Below are 23676 nucleotides of genomic sequence, written 5' to 3'. Positions count from 1 at the left end.
GGAGAAGCTCGCCACGGAGTGTGGTAGCTCATCGGTGCCCGACGAGGAGGAGTTGGCGCTCGGCATTGCCTTCCACCGTTCGCGGCTAGACTAGGCACCAGCTCTTATTCCGGGGCATTGGCAGCAAGCCAGGTGGGCAGCTGCAGCTCCGTGGCACCCCATGACCACCCACACGGTCCCTGCCAGGAGACAGCTGGCACCGCCCACAACTGCTCCTCTAGGGCGCCGCTGGGTGGTCATCCGGCAGAACCGCAGCCCAAGTCGATGGGGGCGCGTTTCAGCGCGCAAGGAAGTGGGCAGCGAAGGAGGCTGCCAGCCACACCTACTATGGATCAAGCAGATCCACATCGGAGCCACCCCCGGCCTCCGATGTCAACGAGGACCTCCGCGTCGGCATCCATCACTCCTACATGTCTGTGGAGACGGACACTCGCCGTCATCACCGCAAAGATGTGGCGGCGCTCCACAAGGCTCTAGAGGAATCTGAGCGCCTGGAGATACAACGGGCGACGCCAGTGGAGAGAGCCACATGGCTCTATGAGGAGCAGAATCTCGCCCGCCCGACACATGGCAAGCATCGTCATCTCATCCTCCTCCGCTTCGGACAGCGACAACAACGACGACGCGCCCGGAGCCACCGATGCCTACATCGAGGACAACTGCCGAGACCCCAATGGGAAGCGTCCGACGAGGAAGTGATGAAATTCCGACGCCTCAATCTCTTATTATTAATAGTATCTAAGTAGTTAAGTGATTAACTCCGGTAGCATGACCTTTTAGATCAGACTGTTTTAAGTTTTTATCTTATAATCTATGTATTTGAGGTAGGGCATTTGAGGAATGCAGATGTGGAGTGCGAGAAATAAGGTATGTCCGGTCTCCTTCAGTGGACGCGCCATGATGCCTTCACGGGAGTATAGGAGCCCAAATTAGGTGGCCATGACTGTAAATGCTCTTATATGAATATATGCAACATCAATGTTTGGCATTTATTTTTCATATATATGGTTGTGTCCTGTGGTGGTATCATTCTCCTTTCAAGAGAAGCAAATATAAACTTTGATTTTATATAGGGTGTCATTAACGAGTGAGGACTGGAGACAGTATGCAAACATTGTACCTCTACCAAAATGAGATTTCACCAACCAACCGAAGAAACCTTTGTTTATTGCAACGTGACACCCCCACTCTGAGTATCCCCCTTCCATCCCCGTGGTAAGATCTGGAATGGAAGGCCGGAAGTCAGATATGTGGTTACAGAATCTAAATATCTAAATTAATGATGTGAGCAGTTACAGTCTTAGTCTTGAGCAGAGAGCGAGGTTAGGGTTTCTAGACTATGATTCTTCATAATCGAGTCAAAAGAACTAGCCCTGGACTTGTTCTGATGGCCTACTTGTTGTGATCGGCTCCCAATTTCACTTGATACTTGCTTAGTTGCTGATTAATTTTCTTATTAGTTATATAATTCTTCTCCATTTTTCAGACCTTGTCTAATTGAATGACGACAATTGAAACAAAGTGAAAAGTGTACTATTATTGTGTGTAGAATCCTCACAAGAAAAAAACAAACAAAAACTTGGCCAAATGGACAATTCCATATTTTCATGTGCCACTTAACGAGCAAACCGATCATAGTGTCATATGGAGCATACAAGTTAAATTTAATATGAAATAAGGTATGCATCATCTTTAGGCCAGCAAGGGCATCATTCTATCTTTCGGTGCTTAATAGGGAATTCTCTCAATGTTGAAGATGTTGCCGCTTCAACATAAATGTTTGGCATTTATTTCTAATATATACTTTATGGTTGTGTGCCATCAATTGAAGCACACACCAATATCATTCTTCTTTCAAGAAAAACAATATAACTTCCGTTTTTATATGGGCTGTCATTAATGAGTGAAGACTGGACGCTGCATGCAAACATTGTACCTCTCCTAAAGTCAGATTTCACCACCAACCAAAAAAATTTGTTTGTCGCAACGTGACACCCTCTATGAATATTCCCTTTCTATGACCTCCGGCTCTCGCGTCGCCCCTCTCGGGCGACGCGGGAGCAACCCCAAACCCTATCCTCCACCACCTCTCCCCCTCCTGCCCCCTCTCTGCCGCCACCCAAGGAGCCTGCTGGCAGCTGTGCGTCTTTCGGTGAAGGTGGCAGCAAGGATCTGCTGCCTCGCACCGGTGTGAGGGGCTTTGGAAGGCAGGCGGCAGCCTTGGGTGGAGATGGTGGTGTCAATCTCTCCGATGGATGGCGTGCATGGGTCCTGGCTGTCCCATTCGGTCACGTGGGCGGCATGAAGGGGGCGAGGTCTTGCTGCAGCGGCGAGTGGCTCTTCTTCCCGCTGGCCCTTTCCCCTCGCGGTGGTCTCCTCTCATCGATCTGGTGGTTGGCCCATCAGATCTGATTGTCGTGGATGGGGTGGTGGAGCCTTGGAACGTGGAAACCCCTGGTCGATTTTGCGTCCACCTCGACGTCGGCGGTGCTCTGGTGCCATTCTCCCTTTTGAGGGCGGGTCAAGGTTCCAGGTCCATCCCCTCCTCCCCCTTCCTTCTCCGGACGAAAGTCTTGACCTTTTGGCCAAGCGGCAAAGGCGTTCTGGCATCTCGGTCCTCCCTAGAGGCGCCATTCAAAGGGTGGTAAGGGGTTGTAGTCCTGTTGCGTGGTCATTGGTGGTGGCGGCGACACTTGGCTCCCCTGGTTGCCGACATTGATGGTGCTGTGAGGGTCCTTCCGCATATTTCAGTGGCTCGTCGCCTTCTTTTCTGGTTGGTCGCTGGACGGTGGTGGTCGTCCGCTTGTTTGGCACGACCTGGACGAAGGGGAGATAGTGGTCTCCCCTTCGGCAGTGGCCCAAGGCGGCGGGCGACGGAGTCGACGTCTTGCTTCAAGTGGTCTCGTCTTCATGTCCACGACAATTTCTGTCGTCGGGTGCCTTCAGTCCTGCCGTTCTGGCTGCGCAAGATCTCTGACAGCCTGATCACAGCTTCTCTTGGTGCTTTGTTCGCTGTTGCTTCTGTTTGTAGTGACATGTGCGTGTATTATTTCAGTTTTTGATCAAGTCTTTGCCTTTGTATTTTAGCACCATTGTATCCTAGCCAGTTGATGGCTTCATTAATTCGAATTCGAGCCCTTGTGCCTTTTCTCTCACAAAATATATTCCACTTCTATCCCTATGTAAGATCTGGAATGGAAGGCCACAAGTTAGATCTATAGCTGCATAATCTAAGTCTAAATTAATGGCATGAGAAGTTACGCTCGTTAGAGGGACAAGCGGAGAGAAAGGGTAGGGTTTCCCAAGTCCCCCGCTTCCTTCGTTGACCGCACCATGTAATTGAATCCTTAGTATCTGGGGATTACAAAACAAATCCACCCCAAGTAGTGGTTCCCATTCCCCTCCCTCCTCATCTCGATAGGCGACACAATCCCTCATAGCGACAGTAATGGTGTCGGGGCTCCTCACGGCGATGGGCAATGAATGTGCTTAGGGGAGATCCAATGGTCATAGCCATTCATGGCTCGGCCTCGCACATAGGCGTGGAGTTGGGCATGGCTCTTAGCTATGGGGAGGTGGGCAGGGTTCGGAGGAGGCGTAAATGCTCGCGCAGTTGAGGCAACTATGCAAAAGCAGTTGTTGGGTCGACGACATGTTATGCTCGAACTGCAACAACACCTGCCTACATCGGGCATGCACAATACAATGGAATAACTTTAAAGTCTGTGAAGTCCTCTATAGCAAGATACCCTAAGTAAGAGGACGAAAACCATAGGGGACAATGTTCCCCTAGAGTATGCCCTACCTAAGTCCTAAACATGGGTACTCATGGTTTTATTAGATTTTTTTCTTCTGAAACTCTAGGGAAAGTTTGTTTCCCCTTGGTCTTGAGATCTAGATACACATGGCAATGGTGATGACATTTAAAGCGAAAAGACTAGGTAAGACATGAGGGTGTTCGGTCCACCCAAAGTCAACACTAATCGCCACCTTTTGGGGGGGCCTAATTAATCCACCTAATCCTCTGAAGGAGTTGATAGTCACTTTCCAAACTGAAGCTGTCGGAAAGCGAGCGCTCCAACGCGCACGCATGAGATAGGGACTCTCTTAATGTAAATTTGCTTTCTATGTAGGATTTTTGAAGATGCCGCCATTACGCAAGTCTTACAACATCTACAGCCGGGCACCCCAAACCATTCCTATAATCCCGGGTGGGTGTCCCGGTCACCAACCGCCCGAATCTGGGTTGGATATGGGGAGGACTGGGCGCGCCCGGGTGTGTCTGCCACGTCAGCCCGACCCCACTATGGCCCGCACCGACCCTACTCCTACCCCACAATTAGCTGATGTCTGAATAACAAACCCTAGTCAAACTCAATCACTCGACCTCTGTGCTCATCCTTCGTCGCATCGACTTACTCTCTCCCCCCAGATCGATCCCAATCCACGATGGCCCACATCGACTCCGATGGCATGGACTAGGCGAAGCTCGCCGCGGAGTCCCCGATGAGGAGGAGCTGGCGCTCCCCATTGCCCTCACTGGTTGCGGCTGGACTGGGGCGCCAACTCCTATTCCGGGGCGTCAGTGGACGCCAGGTGGGCAACTGCAGCTCCGCGACGCCCCACGGCCACTGGAGGTGGTCCCTGCCAGGCGGCAGTTGGCACCGCCCACAACTGCTCCTTTGGGGCATCGCTGGGTGCTCGTGCCCAAGTCGATGGGGCGCGTATACAGCGCGCAAGGATGTGGGCGACGGAGGAGGCTGCCAGCCACTCCTACTGCGGATCGAGAAGATCCCCGTCGGAGTCACCCTCCCCACCTCTGATGACAACGAGGCCCTCCGCAGTGCCATCCGCCACTCCTACATATCCGCGGAGACGGACGCCCGCCGTCTTCGTCGCAAAAATGTGGCGGTGCTCCGCAAGTCTCTCGAGGAATCTGAGTGCTTGGCGATGCAGCGGGTGACGATGGTGGAGAGAGCCACATGGCTACTTGAGGAGCAGAACCCTGCCGCCCAACACTTGGCGGGGATCGTCATCTCGTCGTCGTCCTCCTCCTCCGCTTCGGACAACGACGACGACGCGCCCGGAGCCACCGAGGCCTAGGCTGAGGACAGCCGCCGATACCCCAAGGGGAAGCGTCCATCGAGGAAGTGATGAAATTCCGACGCCTCAATCTCTTAGTATTAATAGTATCTCAGTAGTTAGGTGATGAACTCCGGCGGCAGGACCTTTTGGATATGATTTTTTTAATTTTTTATCTTATAATCTATGTCGTATCAGACTGTGTTATGTTTATATCTATGCCGGATAGCTATGTTCGTATTTGATCTACGTAGGAACGTCGTTTGCATGGTTTATATGGATTTGAGGTAGGACATTTGAGGAATGCAAATATGGAGTGCGAGAAATAAGGTCTGTTTCATGTGAGGGCTCCCCCCCCCCCCTCCCCCGGTGATTCTAAAAATAAAAAGAAATAAGATCTGCTCGGTCACCTCCAGCAAACGTGCCATGACGCGTCCGCGGACTATAGGAGCCCAAATTAGTTGCACGGCTGTAAATGCTCTTATATGAATATATGCAACATCAATGTTTGCCATTTATTTTTCATATATATATGGTTGTGTCCTGTGGTGGTTGTATGATTCTCCTTCCAAGAGAAGCAAATATAAAAACTTTGATTTTATATGGGGTGTCATTAATGAGTAAGGACTGGACACAGCATGCAAACATTGTACCTCTCCCAAAACGAGATTTCACCAACCAACCGAAAAACCTTTTGTTTAATAGCAACGTGACACCCCCACTCTGAATATCCCCCTTCCATCCCCGTGGTAAGATCTGGAATGGAAGGCCGGAAGTCAGATCTGCGGTTACAGTGTCTAAATCTCTAAAGTAATGACACGAGCAGTTACAGTCTTAGTCTTAAGCAGAGAGCGAGGTTAGGGTTTCCCAAGCCCCCGCTTCCTTCGGTCGGCCGCACCCTCTCCTCAAACCCCTGGCCTCTGGGGATTACAAAAGAAATGTACCCCAAGTAGTGGTTCCCACCCCCCCCCCCCCCCCCCCCCCCCCTCGTCTCGATCCGCCCCTTTTTCCTGTTCGAATCCATTGGAGCCCACGAGGTCTCCCATAACCTCCATGCCCTCCACTCACGCGGAAGATTCTGCCGCCCCCTCCACCTCACTCTCGCTCGCTGCTGCGTCTTCTTCTTCCTGCAGCCTTTTCGCTTCTTCTTCTGCCGTCCGTGCAAGAACGTCCGCCGTTCGTGGAGCTTCCGGAGCCGGCCACTGAACAAAGGTGCGGTACTAATAACCATGGACTGTGCTGTTACATGATCGAGTTCTTGTTTTGATATTCTCCTCTGCTTTGCAATCGTCTGAACTCAGAACCCATACGCCCCTGTTTTTTGTTTTGTGTCAGGTAACGGGAGGTTCTTGCAATCTTGCATTGATCTGACAGAATTTATTACGGAACTCAATCCTGTCGAAATCCGCGATCTTCTTTTTCTTTTTGGAATTCGTGCATGTTTGTTTGACTTCCTGTCTCAACCAGGCTCATGAGGAGAGAAGGTTCGCGGTCGGAGTCCGCCATGTCTCGCCTTGCGCGGCGGAATCCTCCGACTCCGACGGAGCCGACGGCGAGGAAGGTGAAGAGGACTCCGTCCAGCCTGCTGCTGCGCATCTCCGACATCTGCAAGGTGCATTCCGTCGGCGTCGCGCCGACCGTCGGTGAGAAGCTCAAGACCAACGGCACCGCCACCGGCACCGCCGAGAGCAGCGAAGACGGCGCGCACCTCAAAGTCCATCCGCACCAGGCGTCGTCCTCCGACAACAACGACGAGTGCCTCTCCCAGAGCTCCTCCGCCTGCTGCGAGGAAGAGGTCGTCGAGAAGCTCCTCGACGCGATCTCCTGCCTAAAGGTGGCCTATGTCAATCTTCAGAAAGCTCATGTGCCGTATGATCCTGAAGAGATCGCGATCGCCGGCGAGCGTTTTGCGTCGGAGCTTGAAGAGACCGCCAACTTGCAGGATTTGTATCTGAATATGAACGAATGGAGCGACCCGAGGTACCTGTCTCATATAAGCTCTAGAATTCAGGAGTATCAGGACCTGGTGATGGACCTGCAGGCTGACATCTGCAAGAAAGACTCTGAAATCGGTTGGCTTCGGCCCGAGCTGGACGAGCTGGAAAGGAAGAACATGGAACTGGAGGACAAGATTGGCCGGAACGGATCGTGCAGAGAAGGATGCTTCACAGTCAGGAAGGGGGTGTCAACTGAAGTTTTCATGGATCTACATGAGCGTTCGTCGAAGTGCATCCATGATTTTGCAAAGTTCATCTTTGATTGGACGAAAGTTTCCGGGTGGAACCTCGGCCTATCGACAACCCCAATCGACAGTCATGTTGCATATGAGAGAAGGGCCGACAAGAAGTATGCTGTTGAGGCCTATTTTGCTTGCGTGATGCTTATGGCAGACAGAGATGACCATACATCCCTGGATTCAGTTGACTGTATCATGAGCTTCAAAGATCCTTTTGATGCTCTCATGACTGATCCAGATTCTAGTTTCGGAAGATATTGCAGAGCAAAGTATCTAGTGGCTGTGCCCCAGAGCATGGAGGATTCCTTCTTTGGAAACTTGGATCACAGAGCATTTGTGGAGAGCGGTGGTCATCCAAGGACGCCATTTTACCAGAAATTTGTGAGGATGGCAAGATACACATGGGCACTACTCGCAGTTGCTCATTCTCTGAATCCCAAAGCTGAAATGTTTTATGTCAAGAGTGGCGTCCAGTTTCGGAAGGAACACATGGAAAGTACTCCAGCCAAGATCATCAGAGAAGAGAAGTTCAGTGTTGGGTTTACAGTCATGCCGGGGTTTAAGATTGGGTGCACTGTCATCAGATGCAGGGTTTATCTGGGTAAGCTTAACGCAATGGACTTCTGAACACATCATATTACAGCCATTAGGTAAGCAGAATCAATTAGATCTATGGTAAGTCTGTCGGCCAAAGTTTCTGTTAAGCTTCTCCTGTATTCAGCCTAGGAGTTGAGGAGCACTTGCTAGTAGATAATACCCCATAATGTTAACTTGTAGTCGAATATTGTGCTAGTATTATGTATAGTTATCAGTGGTTCATCTATTTCTCCATAAATCAGGCCTCTGTTCATGTGCTACTTGATATACCAACGAAATTGGATAATGGAATGTGTATATATGCTCATCAAAAACCATTTCACATGAACAACACAGTACACATTACTGTCCTAATCCCTTGGTGTTATAGCATCCATCTATTTATCTAACCATGAGTCGAACAACGGGTTTGATGGTACAAAAGAAGTTCATCTGCCGAAGAGCTTGGAAAAGAAGTTTGTTGGTTTCGAGTTCTCTGCGCACGCCACATGCATATATCTTCCTAGATTGTCAACTTGCCTTGGCTCCCCTCTTGTGTCTTTCTTGCAAACTTTGCAGGTCTTGTCCACCCAACCTTCCTCCACGTATTCACCGTCAACTGTATTTTCAGAAACAAATTATTTGGTCAGCATTCAGTAACATGATTTATTGCATGTTGTTTGCTCAGAGGAAGGATGGGTAGAAAAAAATGGTGTGAGACAAAATATTCTTATACAATATGAGGTCATATTAATCCTAACAGTTTATTCTGCCTAGCATTAGTATACAAATATTGTACTGCCTGAGAAATCAAGAGTAGACAAAACATGAGGTTATCTCTGTATCTGTGACTGAGGGTATGGACAGGGCACCTTCAACATATGACTTGAAGAAATCCTTGTAGGTGCCACCAATCTTCCTCCGAAGGGCTGCATACTGAATTGAAATACCAACCAGAAATTCATCAGCATAAGGAAAACTTGCAGATTTCAATAAACATTTGTTCAAAACTGTTTTTTTCCATTGGCGGTTCAGTGTATGTATGTATACCTGTTCCCTTGTCATCCTTCCTTCATCTTTGATGGAATCCCTGGCCTCATACAGCAGCTCCGCATCCTTCTCCGACCGGACCTGCGAGAAGTCCAGCGCCTCGGTGATGTTCCCAAACAAGGACTGCTTGGGCACCTTCTTCTTCTCCTCCTCCTGCTCATCCGCTTTCGCATAGGCCCTGACTGATCTAGCAGGACTGGTGCTGCTTGGCTTGAAGGAGGGCATACTCTGGTGGAGCCCAAATGAGGAGCTCTGGGACGGGGAAAGCGCGAGAGCCCTCATGGCCATGGCTTGATCGGCTGGGTTTTTTGAGTTCTCCTTCACCGCAGGTAGAAGGAGCTTAAGTGGCGAGTGATCCGCATCCACTGCTTATATATGTGGAAACATTTGGTGTGCACACAAGCGAAGCAAGGGCACGCCATGGCCAGTTCTGTGGCGGTTAACAGGGCTGCGTGGTGCAAGCCAGGCCTGATGCAACGAGAGCAGAGTTTTCGGATGAGAGGACGGCGTTGCGCGCTCTGTCTACTGGACAGGAAGAGTTGCGGCAGCGTGGCTGGTTTAGTTGATGACTGTATAGACAGGAAATATTTGTGGAGGGATTTTCTCCACGAACGAAATTAAAACTCAGGAAAAATAATTAAAACTCAGGCCATTGTAAGTGAGTGCATATATTTTTTTATTTTTAGAAAAAGAGGACTACCTCCGGCCTCTACATCAGAGTGATGCATGCAGCCCCTAAGTGGGTACGTATGTCAGCTTTTTTTATTCGTATGCTTTTTTTTTTAGAAAAGGAGGATGACCCCCGGCCTCTGCATCTGGGCGATGCATACGGCAACTTTATTAATTATTCTCACAAGACCTTACAAAGTCATACAACAGTAAGACTAAAGCCGCCGTCTAAGCAACAAACTGTCGCTACACCTATCCAGTTGATGAAGGGGCGCAGATAGCCTGGGCCTAATACCAAAGAGACATCGCAGCCAAGCCTAACATCTAAGACCCGAGACATCGCAGCCAAGCCTAACATCTAAGACCCGAGACCCCAACCTAGCCACTTGCCGGGTCTGGGACACACACTGGTCCGGCGTGCTCTCAGAGGCCGCCGCCGCCAACTGCCACCGCTCCATCTTCAGAACTGTACTGATGCATCAACCTTGCTCGGTCCAGCTATCGTCGACGCCACCATGGCGCCCAACGGCACCTCCTCCCTGCGCGCAAACAGCTGAACACGTCGCGGTCGCCACTGATACACCTCAGCGCCATGCTGCCAAGTACCACCAGCCGACACAGCTTGAAGTCCTTGGAGGATCTGTCGTGCGTAGCACCTGCCGACCAGGCATGACCAAGCGTAGCACCTGTCGATCAGGCATGACTTGACATCTCCACCGAAGCTCCGTGCAAGACGAAGCCGCTCCACCTCCTGCCTCTGACTTCCAGCACTGCTCCACAAACGATGCTCCCAAGAGAGAAACGACAAATCTTATTGTTAAATTCGGGAATTGGCTTTTGGGGGTTTTAAAGAACTTATTTTTTAATACGTTGCTGAAAATGATTGAAAGCATTAGTCTCGTGGAGACGCTTTCGTTCTACTGACTGATTACACGCTCATTTCAACTGCCTCGGGCATCTGCCATGTGGCCCCTTTGGCCCGTATGTAGTGCACCTTATCGCTTGCTGGAACGTCATGACTCTCCCTCGATCTCCCTATCCTCTCGTCTCCTATCTCTCTAACCTCCCTCCTTCCCCCTCGCTCCTTTCCCATGGGGATGTTGTGCCGCTCACCACAAACTGGGGACCGCGACTTCAAGCACGCCACCATCGCCGTTGCTACGGCTACAAGTAGGCGATGGGTTGTGCACCGTCAGCTACTATCACGCGCCGGTTGAGATGTTGCAGGCAGGGTGTCGGGCCACTCGTAGCGCGGGCTACCCAACCCACCGGTGGTGTAGGGCTCGCGCCTAACGCATCCATGGTCGCCGCAAGGACAAGGTGCCAGTAGCCGTGAGCCGGTGTCGTGATACGTCTCCAACGTATCTATAATTTTTTATTGTTTCATGCTATTATATTATTTGTTTTGAATGTTTTATATGCATTAATATGCTATCTTATAATATTTTTGGGACTAACCTATTAACATAGAGCCCGGTGCCAATTTCTGTTTTTTCCTTGTTTTTTAGTTTTACAGAAAAGAAATATCAGACGGAGTCCAAACGGAATAAAACTTTCGTGATGATTTGTCTTGGACCAGAAGACATCCACGGAGCTTGGAGAGGGGGTCAGAAGAGTCCCGAGGGGGTCAGAAGAGCCCCTGGCTTTGTGGGGGGCCCAGGAGTCCTCCAACCCTAATTTTTGCTCTATAAATTCCCAAATATTCCCAAACCAACAGAAGCGTCCATCAACATACTTTTCGGCCGCCGCAAGCTTCTGTTCTCGTGAGATCCCATCTTGGGGCCTTATCCGACGATCTGCCGGAGGGGATTCGATCACGGAGGGCTTCTACATCAACCCTATTGCCCTACCGATGATGTGTGAGTAGTTTACCACAGACCTACGGGTCCATAGCTAGTAGCTAGATGACTTCTTCTCTCTCTTTGATTTTCAATACAATGTTCTCGATGTTCTTGGAGATCTATTCGATGTAATCTTATTTTGTGGTGCGTTTGTTGAGATCCGATGAATTGTGGATTTATGATCAGATTATCTATGAATATTATTTGAGTCTTCTCTGAACTCTTTTATGGATGATTAAGATATCTTTGTATTTCTCTTCGAACTATCGGTTTGGTTTGGCCAACTAGATTGGTTTTTCTTGCAATGGGAGAGGTGCTTAGTTTTGGGTTCAATCTTGTGGTGTCCTCACCCAGTGACAGAAGGGGTAGCGAGGCACGTATTGTATTATTGCCATCAAGGATAAAAAGATGGGGTTTATGTCATATTGCTTGAGTTTATCCCTCTACATCATGTCATCTTACTTAAAGCGTTGCTCCGTTCTTATGAACTTAATACTCTAGATGCAGGCAGGAGTCAGTTAATGTGTGGAGTAATAGTACTAGAAGCAGAATCGTTTCGGTCTACTTGTCACGAACGTGATGCCTATATTCATGATCATTGTCTTAGATGTCTTCATAATTATGCGCTTTTCTATAAATTGTTCAATAGTAATTTGTTTACCCGCCGTATGTTTTCTTCAAGAGAGAAGCCTCTAGTGAAACCTATGGCCCCTGGGTCTATTTTCCATCATATATTTTCAGATCTATAAACCAAAAAACCCAAAAATACCTTGTTGTAATTTATTTATATTTACTTTAGTTTGCTCTTTTATTTATATTTTATACCTATCTCTATTAGATCTCACTCTTGTTTGTGACCGTGAAGGGATTGACAACCCCCATTTCACGCTGTGTGCAAGTGTTTGTTAGTTTGTGCAGGTGCATATATTGAAGACTTGCTTGTGCCTCCTACTGGGTTGATACCTTGGTTCTTAACTGAGGAAAATACTTATCTCTACTTTGTTGCATCATCCTTTCCTCTTCAAGGAAAAAATCAATGCAAGCTCAAGAAGTAGCATGTCGCAAAGGCGTCGCCGTGCTCGGAATTGGTTTTGCACAATGGCAACTGGACCGATGACAATGTTGTAAAGGGACAACATGGGTCATATGTTGCAAAGGAGCTTCTCAACATGATCCATGTTGCAAAGGAGCGGCCCCAGAAAGAGGAGAAATCAAATAAAAAATTTGCTTCATGATAATGGTGTTTGGGTACAAGAATCGGAGATGAAGGAACACATTATGGGGTATTTTTTCAAACTTTTCACCTCAGAAGTAACCCAACCAAATCAGGAGGTTCTATCTCTTGTCCAAAAAAAGTAACAGAAGAAATGAATAATGCTCTTCTCCAGTATTCAGTCGAAAAATAATAATACTCTTCTCGCCCCGTATACGATCGAGGAGGTTCGAAAGGCCCTATTCGACATTGGAGATTTAAAAGCGCCGAGTCCAGATGGCCTCCATGCTATTTTTTATAAAAGATTCTAGTCTATGTTGGGTGATGATTTGACTGAAGAGGTTCTCTAGGCGGTGAATACCTGCTCTATACCGGATGGGTGGAATGATACTGCAATTGTAATGATCCCTAAGGTTAATTCTTCGGAAAAGGTAACTCGGTTCAGACCAATTAGCTCGTGCAATGTGGTGTATAAGGTTATTTCAAAACTGATTGCTTCTCGTTTGAAGATAATTCTTCAGATATTATCAACCCAACTCAGAGTGCTTTTGTGTTCCTGGAAGAATGATTACTGACAATATATTAGTGGCATACGAATGCTTTCATACAATAAAGAAAAAGGGTTGGCAAAGAGGGTCTGTGTGCTATCAAATTGGACATGCATAAGGCATATGACCGAGTGGAGTGGTCTTTTTTGAAGGAAATTATGTTGAAGTTGGGATTTTAAGAGAACTAGGTGAATTTAATTATGCAACATGTTTCCTCTGTGGAGTACCGGGTTCGTTTTAATGCTGAAGAAACTGAGAATTTTAAACCTACTAGAGGACTGAGGCAGGGAGATCCTCTCTCTCCCTACTTATTCTTGTTATGCACAGAAGGCCTGACTGCCCTATTAACTAATGCGGAGGAGAATGGAAATATTTCAGGAGTAAAGGTTAGCAGAAATGCCCCACCAATTTCTAATCTTCTCTCTGCCGATGACTCGTTGATTCTTATGCGAGCAAATGCTATGAACGCGGAGGCGCTGAAATAAGTTCTGGATTCTTATTGTGACGCCTCGGGGTAGATGGTGAGTGTTTAAAATTCCAGTATATTTTTTAGTCTCAACACAAAAGTGGAAGACAAGGCGCAAATTTGTATAATTCTGAATATTATGACTAAAGCTCTCAATGATAAGCATTTGGGTTTGCCTGCAAATGTGGGTATGGACAAAAGTGATTGTTTTCAATACCTGATTGATATAATTATTATGAGAATTAGTGGATGGAAAGAAAAACTGTTATCCGCTGGAGGAAAGGAAATTTTGCTCAAATCTGTTGTACAAGCTATCCCAACCGATGCCATATCCATCTTTAAAAATCCTATTTTTGCAAAGGAATCATTGATGCGATGTCACAATTTTGGTAGGGTGGCGAGGACAATCAGAAGAGGATGTGTGTCCCAAAAAACCAAGGAGGTATAGGCTTTCGAGATATATACTGTTTCAAACTGGCTTTGTTAGCTAAACAAGCATGATGTCTTCTTGATAAACCTGACTCGTTATGTGCCACTATTTTGAGAGCGAAGTATTTTCCTGATGGTGATTTGATGAGTGCAAGTTCAAAAAAGGGTTCATCTTTTACTTGGCAAGGCATTATGGCGGGTGTAAATTATCTCATAAATGGTTATATCCGGCGAGTTGGAAATGGGCAAACTATCGATATTTGGAGAGATGCATGGATCCCACACGATGCGAATAGGAAAGTTATCATTCCTAGAAGAGGGCACCTTCTGTCAAAGGTATGTGATCTCCTTGATCCAGTGACGAGTTGTTGGGACGAAGACTTGGTGCGACAAACTCTGTGGCCAATTGATGCTCAAAGATTTCTCGCGGTTACCCTTCCTATGCATAATATGTTAGATTTCATTGTGTGGAGCTATACAAAACATGGTTTGTTCATTGTTCGATCTACTTACTTGGAGGAATGGAACCAACAAAATGGAAGGAAATTGCAATATAGAAACGTTGGAAATTATTTTGCCCGGCAAAGGTAATTTTTTTCATTTGGCATACTTTGCATCGAACTCTCCCGTGCCGTCTTATGCCATATGAAGGTCTCGCCCATCTGCTGCTCATGCTCGAGTGGACCAGAAGATACGAAAAATGTATTGTTCCTTTGTAAAAGGCAAAAGAGGTTTGGAATAAATTGTGGATGCATAGGGTGATTAAAAAAGCTTCTGCTATTGATTGTGCGGGAGAGGCAATACTTGAATTTTTACTTCTTATGCTAGATCAAGAACTATCTATTTTGGGCCACCAGAATGTACATGAATTGATCGCTATAACCACTTGGTATCTACGGTGGGATAGACATAAGCTCGTTCATGAAGGAAAGGTTCAAAGCGCTTGCCAATCTTCCACGGGGATTCATGCCATAACAACAAACTATATTAGTGCCCACTCCCAGCATGTATCTAGTAAAATAGGTGGATGGAGCAGACCTCCTATGGGATTTGTTAAATTGAATGTCGATTCTTCTTTTGATCATGATCTACTTAGAGGCATGGTTGGGGCTGTTCTCAGAGATGACAAACGAAGATTCATTGTTGGCGGAAACTGCAATATTGATTGGTGTGCTGATGTTTTGACAGCAGAAGTGTTGGTCCTAAGGTTTGGATTACTTCTTGCACAGAGGATGGGATGCAATCGTCTTGTTATTAACTTCGATAATATGGAAGTCATCAACACAATGAAGAATGAAGGGCAATTGGCGGGAGCGGCGGTGGCAGTCTTTGATGATTGCTATTTTTTGGCTTGTGATTTTCCTCTTACTGCGTTTGAACATTGTAATGGGGAAGCAAATAAGGTGGCTCATGAACTTGCTAGGTTAGTGAAATTTTCGGTGACAAGGGATTGTTTTGAGGAGCCCTTGGTTAAAATTGTAACTTTTCTTATAGACGATGTAACTGTTATTTCCAATTAATAAAGATAATGGTTTATTTCAAAAAAGGAGTGGTCCCCAGAGTTTGCAACATGCGTCATGTTGCATATGGGCTTCACAACATCCTCTGTGTTGCAGAAGGGCTCGCAACATCGTCTGTGTTACCGAAGTCCTCACAAACAACGCTAGCCACTCAATCGCACCGAAGCTCATGACCCGACCGATCTTTGGCAAAAAAAATCAACTAGCCAACGCATAACCCACAGGTAATTCTTGTTACCCATATTACTAGGTATTGTCCAACCAAATTTATTTTGGGAAGTTATTTGGGGTGTTAGAGCATCTCCAGCAGATGATGTATAATAGGGCAGCCAAAAAATTTGTTAGGGCACCAAAGAGTGTGTTTTATGGCACCGAAACATTTTCTGCCATAGCAGATGATGTAAAATAGGGCACATATCATTGCATATTTCAACATTTCAACTACCAACTGTTCAAACTTCAGCACAAATTCAAACTTAATTATAAAGATATGAGTTCAAGCTTAAACATAAAGACTCACTACCATATTTTGACTCAATACTACACACACACTACTCATCATCATCATCATCATCCCCGCCGTTGAGACGGTTCCAAAGCTCCATGAATGACTAAGTCTCACTATACAGATCTTTATCATCGTCAAAGTCGAGCTTGATCACCGAGGGGCTTGCCTCGTATCCTTCTTGATCACTGAGGGGCCAGCCTTGCCATTTTCTTGATCGCCTTCTTGCCTTGCGGGTCCCTACTCGCAAAGAACTCGTACCGCCTGCACATGGTGCGGATTTTGTGAACCTCGCCATAGTTGGCGCATCGCTCTCATGGATAGAGTGTTGCTACATGACTAGGTGGTCTTCCTTCTCATGCTTGTGAGACACAATCCACACTTCGGGAGCGAGTAACTTCGCCACCTGCCAGCTCATGACGTCTGGAAAGTTTAGCTTGGATTTCTGTCGACAGTAAATCTAAGTCACAATGTCTTAAGCGCGCACCGCGAACTTAGGTGTCTCAAAGGTCCCAAGCCAGTGTTGCATCCCGCCGCACGAGATCATCATAGGGTAGTGCCCAGACGACCGGACCCGAACTCCGCGAAACCCATGCTTCTCGTCAGCTCGGTGGTGGAGGTGGAACGGCGACCGATTCGGTGGTGCGGCGGCCGAAAGGATGCGTGGGGGCGATGGATCCGGCCATGGGGATGTTCTGGCGATGGAGGTGGTGGCTGGAATCGGTCAACGCAATAATGGTGGCAGCGGAATAGGCTGGAGGGGCGGTCAAGCGGAGGAATGGGGTGGTGGATCCAGTGGCAAGGAGGTGGAGTGGTGGCGATGGTTGCCACATTCGACAGCGATGGCGGCGCGGGAGAAGCAGTTATGAGGATGAAGTTTCACGCAGCAGTTGGGCTGCACACAGATGTGAAATTTGTTTGCGGCAACCGCGTGGGTGTTGTATATTTGCAACGTAGTGAGCGAGGCCAAAACATGCGACTGCTCTAAAATATGGCACATAGTTTAGGGATAAGGCGGTTTCTTGGAGCATCGTTTTCTAGATCCAAATGCATAAAGAAAGGTTTTTTGATAACTCTCCTATTAACATCATTTGTTGAAGATGCTCTTAGCCTGGCCTCACCAGTTTTTACAGTATAATGTGGTCTCGGCCTTTAGGCCATCTCCAAAGGAGACCCTCGAAGCTTCGGTATAAGTCCGGATTGTAGTGTCCGGGCCATTTTTGTCAACTTTTTAATTCAATGGGACGCAGAGCGGTCCGGACATTATTTTTCCCGCAAATCAAAACCAACTTGGGGGAGCTTTGGGAGTGTCTGAATATCCACTTGACCAACCCACGTGGTCTCCTCTCTCTCTCTCTCTCTCTCTCTCTCTCTCTCTCTCTTCCCAACCGCACATCACACACACATATCCATCACATGTATAGTTCGCACACCTCTCTCTCCTCCCAACCGGACAAATAAGGATTTTTAGTGATTAAGGATTGGAATGCTCCTTCCCACATCATGTCCGTAGACCACGTCCAGAGAGACAAAAGGACATTTGTGGTGTCCATTTAATTAGGGACTAGCGTTGGAGAGGCCCATGGTTGACAATTCATTCTTAAACTCCCGAAAAATATTACTCATTGTAAAGACCACAAAATGAGTCAGTGGGAACTTGCTTTTTGTAGGGATTTACTTTTTTTACATTTGTGTCCTTATGCTCCAATGCCGACCCTCAAACCGCCTGCAACCGTCCGGACCGCGCGGTCCGGGCGTGTTTTGCCATCCAACGATGTTCTGTATCGTTTTGCTCAGCAGTGCGGGCGTCATTTTCCCCGCAAACTGGGGGGGGGGGGGGGGCTTTGTGGGCGTTCGAACCGCTGCCACGCCCGCTTCTAACAAACTTGGCCCACTAAAAACCCTCCCCCTCACCTGCGCACTTTCCCGCCCAAAGCGGTCAGTGCCGCTCCAGAGTGTCAGTGTTTCATTCATGCCTGCTAAGAGCGGACGTGACCTCTCACGTCACTCCAGCATGGAAGCGTCGCGCCGATCAAGAGCGCGACCAGCGCCACTTCTTGGTGCACACTAATGCTCTCCGTTCAAACGATAGTCCGTCAGCCCGCCTTCATACATTAAACATGTGTGGTTGCAGAGGAACATACTCTGACGCCACCCGTCCGTTCGTCTGCCGCCCACCATTAACCAACTAGCTGCCTGCCCTGCCATCCGTCTGCTATTTAAACTTCAGTCCTGGCCATAGCCGCATCCACCTCCTCCACTCCCTTTCTCCTCGGCACCACCATTGCCATGGCCTCCTCGAGCCCCGTATCCCTCAGGGACAACTTCTCATCCGAGCAGAAGGAGATCGGCGCCATTGCAGCCGGATGCCAGGCTGGCCGACGGATGATTTCATCGAAGACCAGCGCTGCGGACGCCGCAATGGAAGAGGCGACCGACGACAAGCCGGAACCACCATCCTAACCGGCCCATGCTGGTATCACCATGGGCGAGGCACATGCTCACTACACCGACATGGTGTTGGCAGAGCGGGAGGCTGCGTTCTGGCAGGCACAGACCGATCGGGACTACAACCTCTGCCTCCTCGACGAGCACTCACGCGTGGAGGAGCAACTCGCCTCCAGCACGGCCATCGCGCCGGACGTGAACGTGGTCGAGCAGGAGGCGCTGCTCAACTCCTATCGCTCCGCTCGCTGCATATGTCATGACCGCTGGCGATACCGCCTCCATCAGGCGGAGTTAGAAGTTGCCTTCAAGGAGATCGACGAGGCGGCAGATGAAGTGTACGGCAAGAGCGAGGACGAGGACCACGTCACCAGCTCAGCCACGGCCGCGTGATACGTCTCCAACGTATCTATAATTTATGAGGTATTAATGCTATTATATTATCCATCTTAGATGTTTTATATGCATTTATATGCTATTTTGTATGATTTTTGGGACTAACCTATTAACCTAGAGCCCAGTGCCAATTTCTATTTTTTCCTTGTTTTTGAGTTTTACATAAAAGGAATACCAAACGGAGTCCAATTGACGTGCCAATTTTGACGGTTTTTTATGGACCAAAAGAAGCCCCCCCCCCCCCCCGAGTAAAAGAGTTGGGCCAGAAGAGTCCCGAGCCGTCCACGAGGATGGAGGGCGCGCCCAACCCCCCTAGGAGCGCCCCCTGCCTCGTGGATGACTCGGAGACCCCCCCTGACGTGAAACCACCGCCAAAAATTCCTATAAATACATAAACCCCCAGAAAGAAACCTAGATCGGGAGTTCCGCCACCGCAAGCCTCTGTAGCCACCAAAAACCAATCGGGACCCTGTTCCGGCACCCTGGCGGAGGGGGGAATCATCACCGGTCGCCATCTTCATCATCCCGGCGCTCTCCATGACGAGGAGGGAGTAGTTCACCCTCAGGGCTGAGGGTATGTACCAGCTATGTGTTTGATCTCTCTCTCTCGTGTTCTTGATTTGGCACGATCTTGATGTACCGCGAGCTTTCCTATTATAGTTGGATCTTATGATGTTTCTCCCTCTCTAGTCTCTTGTAATGGATTGAGTTTTTCCTTTGAAGTTATCTTATCGGATTGAGTCTTTAAGGATTTGAGAACACTTGATGTATGTCTTGCATGTGCTTATCTGTGGTGACAATGGGATATTGACGTGATCTACTTGATGTATGTTTTGGTGATCAACTTGCGGGTTCAGTGACCTTATGAACTTATGCATAGGGGTTGGCACACGTTTTCGTCTTGACTCTCCGGTAGAAACTTTGGGGTACTCTTTGAAGTACTTTGTGTTGGTTGAATAGATGAATCTGAGATTGTGTGATGCATATCGTATAATCATACCCACGAATACTTGAGGTGACATTGGAGTATCTAGGTGACATTAGGGTTTTGGTTCATTTGTGTCTTAAGGTGTTATTCTAGTACGAACTCTGTTGGGGAACGTAGTAATTTCAAAAAAATTCTACGCACACGCAAGATCATGGTGATGCATAGCAACGAGAGGGGAGAGTGTTGTCCACGTACCCTCGTAGACCGAAAGCGGAAGCGTTAGCACAACGCGGTTGATGTAGTCGTACGTCTTCATGATCCGACCGATCCAAGTACCGAACGTACGGCACCTCCGAGTTCAGCACACGTTCAGCTCGATGACGTCCCTCGAACTCTGATCCAGCCGAGCTTTGCAGGACAGTTCCGTCAGCACGACGGCGTGGTGATGATGATGATGTTCTACCGACGCAGGGCTTCGCCTAAGCACCGCTACGATATTATCGAGGTGGATTATGGTGGAGGGGGGCACCGCACACGGCTAAGAGATCAATAGATCAATTGTTGTGTCTTTGGGGTGCCCCCTGCCCCCGTATATAAAGGAGCAAGGGGGAGGCGGCCGGCCTAGGAGGAGGGCGCGCCAAGGGGGGAGTCCTACTCCCACCGGGAGTAGGACTCCTCCTTTCCTTGTTGGAGTAGGAGAAGGGAAGGGAGAAGGAGAAGGAAGGAAGGGGGCGCCCCCCTCCCTAGTACAATTCGGACTAGTCCATGGGGAGGGGTGCGGCCATCTTTTGGGGCCTTTCTCTCCTTTCCCGTACGGCCCATTAAGGCCCAATACGAATTCCCGTAACTCTCCGGTACTCCGAAAAATACCCGAATCACTCGGAACCTTTCTGATGTCCGAATATAGTCGTCCAATATATCGATCTTTACGTCTCGACCATTTCAAGACTCCTCGTCATGTCCCTGATCTCATCCGGGACTCCGAACTCCTTAGGTACATCAAAACACATAAACTCATAATATAACCGTCATCTAACTTTAAGCGTGCGGACCCTACGGGTTCAAGAACTATGTAGACATGACCGAGACACGTCTCCGGTCAATAACCAATAGCGGAACCTGGATGCTCATATTGGCTCCCACATATTCTACGAAGATCTTTATCGGTCAAACCGCATAACAACATACGTTGTTCCCTTTGTCATCGGTATGTTACTTGCCCGAGATTCGATCGTCGGTATCTCAATACCTAGCTCAATCTCGTTACCGGCAAGTCTCTTTACTCGTTCTGTAATACATCATCCCGCAACTAGCTTATTAGTTGCAATGCTTGCAAGGCTTATAGTGATGTGCATTACCGAGTGGGCCCAGAGATACCTCTCCGACAATCGGAGTGACAAATCCTAATCTCGAAATACGCCAACCCAACAAGTACCTTCGGAGACACCTGTAGAGCACCTTTATAATCACCCAGCTACGTTGTGACGTTTGGTTGCACACAAATTGTTCCTCCGGTAAACGGGAGTTGCATAATCTCATAGTCATAGGAACATGTATAAGTCATGAAGAAAGCAATAGCAACATACTAAACGATCGAGTGCTAAGCTAACGGAATGGGTCAAGTCAATCACATCATTCTCCTAATGATGTGATCCCGTTAATCAAATGACAACTCATGTCTATGGCTAGGAAACATAACCATCTTTGATCAACGAGCTAGTCAAGTAGAGGCATACTAGTGACACTCTGTTTGTCTATGTATTCACACATGTATCATGTTTCCGGTTAATACAATTCTAGCATGAATAATAAACATTTATCATGATATAAGGAAATAAATAATAATTTTATTATTGCCTCTAGGGCATATTTCCTTCAGTCTCCCACTTGCACTAGAGTCAATAATCTAATTCACATCGCCATGTGATTTAACATCAATAGTTCACATCTTTATGTGGTTAACACCCATAGTTCACATCGATATGTGACCAACACCCAAAGGGTTTACTAGAGTCAGTAATCTAGTTCACATCGCTATGTGATTAACACCCAAAGAGTACTAAGGTGTGATCATGTTTTGCTTGTGAGACAATTTTAGTCAACGGGTCTGTCACATTCAGGTCCGTAAGTATTTTGCAAATTCTATGTCTACAATGGTCTGCACGGAGCTACTCTAGCTAATAGCTCCCACTTTCAATATGTATCCAGATTGAGACTTAGAGTCATCTGGATCAGTGTCAAAAACTTGCATCGACGTAACCCTTTACGACAAACCTTTTTTTTCACCTCCATAATCGAGAAACATATCCTTATTCCACTAAGGATAATTTTGACTGTTGTCCAGTGATCTACTCCTAGATCATTATTGTACTCCCTTGCCAAACTCAGTGGTAGGGTATACAATAGATCTGGTACATAGCATGGCATACTTTATAGAACCTATGGCTGAGGCATAGGGAATGACTTTCATTCTCTTTCTATCTTCTGCCGTGGTCGGGCTTTGAGTCTTACTCAATTTCACACCTTGTAACACAGGCAAGAACTCTTTCTTTGACTGTTCCATTTTGAACTACTTCAAAATCTTGTCAAGGTATGTACTCATTGAAAAAACTTATCAAGCGTTTTGATCTATCTCTATAGATCTTGATGCTCATTATGTAAGAAGCTTCACCGAGGTCTTTCTTTGAAAAACTCCTTTCAAACACTCCTTTATGCTTTGCAGAATAATTCTACATTATTTTCGATCAACAATATGTCATTCACATATACTTATCAGAAATGTTGTAGTGCTCCCACTCACTTTCTTGTAAATACAGGCTTCACCGCAAGTCTGTATAAAACTATATCATTTGATCAACTTATCAAAGCATATATTCCAACTCCGAGATGCTTGCACCAGTCCATAGATGGATCGCTGGAGCTTGCATATTTTGTTAGCACCTTAATTTAGGATTGACAAAACCTTCTGGTCGCATCATATACAACTCTTCTTTAATAAATCCATTAAGGAATGCAGTTTTGTTTATCCATTTGTGTCGTGGAATTGTCACGGGAGATGTCCTTGAGCTAGGACTTAGTCGTGGAGCCATCGCAGCTGGGAAGCTTAAAGGGGTTAAACGGGACAAGGAACACGAGGGTTATACTGGTTCGGCCCCTTACGGTGAAGGTAAAAGCCTACGTCAAGTTGAGGTTGTATTGCTTGAGGTTTCGATGACCAGGAGATAAAAACCGCCTTGCCTGGTTATCGATCTGATCTTACTTGTCCCTGAACCGCCGCCGGGTCATCCCTTTATATAGAGAGGTTGACGCCCAACGGCTCTCAGAGTCCCGGCCGGCTCATAACAGTGTCCGGCTCGGACTCCCAACTATCCTTGCCTTACACTACAAGTCTTGCCATACGACGGTTTATAACTACGGGCCTTAAGCCATCTCCGGGTCTTAAGCCCATTATTGGCCCGCCGTCTTCAAGCTTGGTACTGGGCTTCACGTGATGACCATTATGAGTAACCCGGCCCCTCCTGGGCGGGTGACTCTAATGGTTATATCCTCAACATTAGGCCCCAGATTGATTTGAACCGGTTCATGTCAATCTTCAATCCCCTTGAGAGAAAATCTTCCGGCTTACATCTGTACGAAGGTTTTAACCCGCCGTGACGTCATCTTCTGGATTCCTGATAACCCGCCATGACATCATCTTCCATTAAGTTCATTTCTTTATTCCGTTAAATCCCAACGGATCTTATCTTTAATGGTCATCCCAAAAATCGAGGCG

The 23676-nt window shown here is 47.5% G+C and overlaps 2 protein-coding genes across 2 annotated transcripts; one reads left to right on the top strand and one right to left on the bottom strand.

Moving 5' to 3' along the window:
- The first annotated feature begins 6089 nt into the window (after nt 1-6089).
- Nucleotides 6090-8156, top strand: LOC109767690 (protein GRAVITROPIC IN THE LIGHT 1). The gene is made up of 2 exons (XM_020326414.4): nt 6090-6294; nt 6550-8156. The coding sequence occupies exon 2, from the start codon at nt 6554-6556 to the stop codon at nt 7943-7945; it is 1392 nt and encodes a 463-aa protein (XP_020182003.1). The 5' UTR covers nt 6090-6294; nt 6550-6553; the 3' UTR covers nt 7946-8156.
- Nucleotides 8157-8193: 37 nt separating this feature from the next.
- On the bottom strand, nt 8194-9485 carry LOC109767691 (uncharacterized). The gene is made up of 3 exons (XM_020326415.4): nt 8945-9485; nt 8767-8830; nt 8194-8513 (listed from the first exon to the last, which is right to left on the bottom strand). The coding sequence occupies exons 1-3, from the start codon at nt 9230-9232 to the stop codon at nt 8344-8346; spliced, it is 522 nt and encodes a 173-aa protein (XP_020182004.1). The 5' UTR covers nt 9233-9485; the 3' UTR covers nt 8194-8343.
- Nucleotides 9486-23676: the final 14191 nt, after the last annotated feature.

This window comes from Aegilops tauschii, chromosome 3 (assembly GCF_002575655.3).
Source record: "Aegilops tauschii subsp. strangulata cultivar AL8/78 chromosome 3, Aet v6.0, whole genome shotgun sequence".
NCBI classification, from domain to species: Eukaryota; Viridiplantae; Streptophyta; class Magnoliopsida; order Poales; family Poaceae; genus Aegilops; species Aegilops tauschii.
The sequence above is the reverse complement of the archived record's forward strand: the minus strand, read 5'-3'. Positions and strand labels throughout refer to the sequence as shown.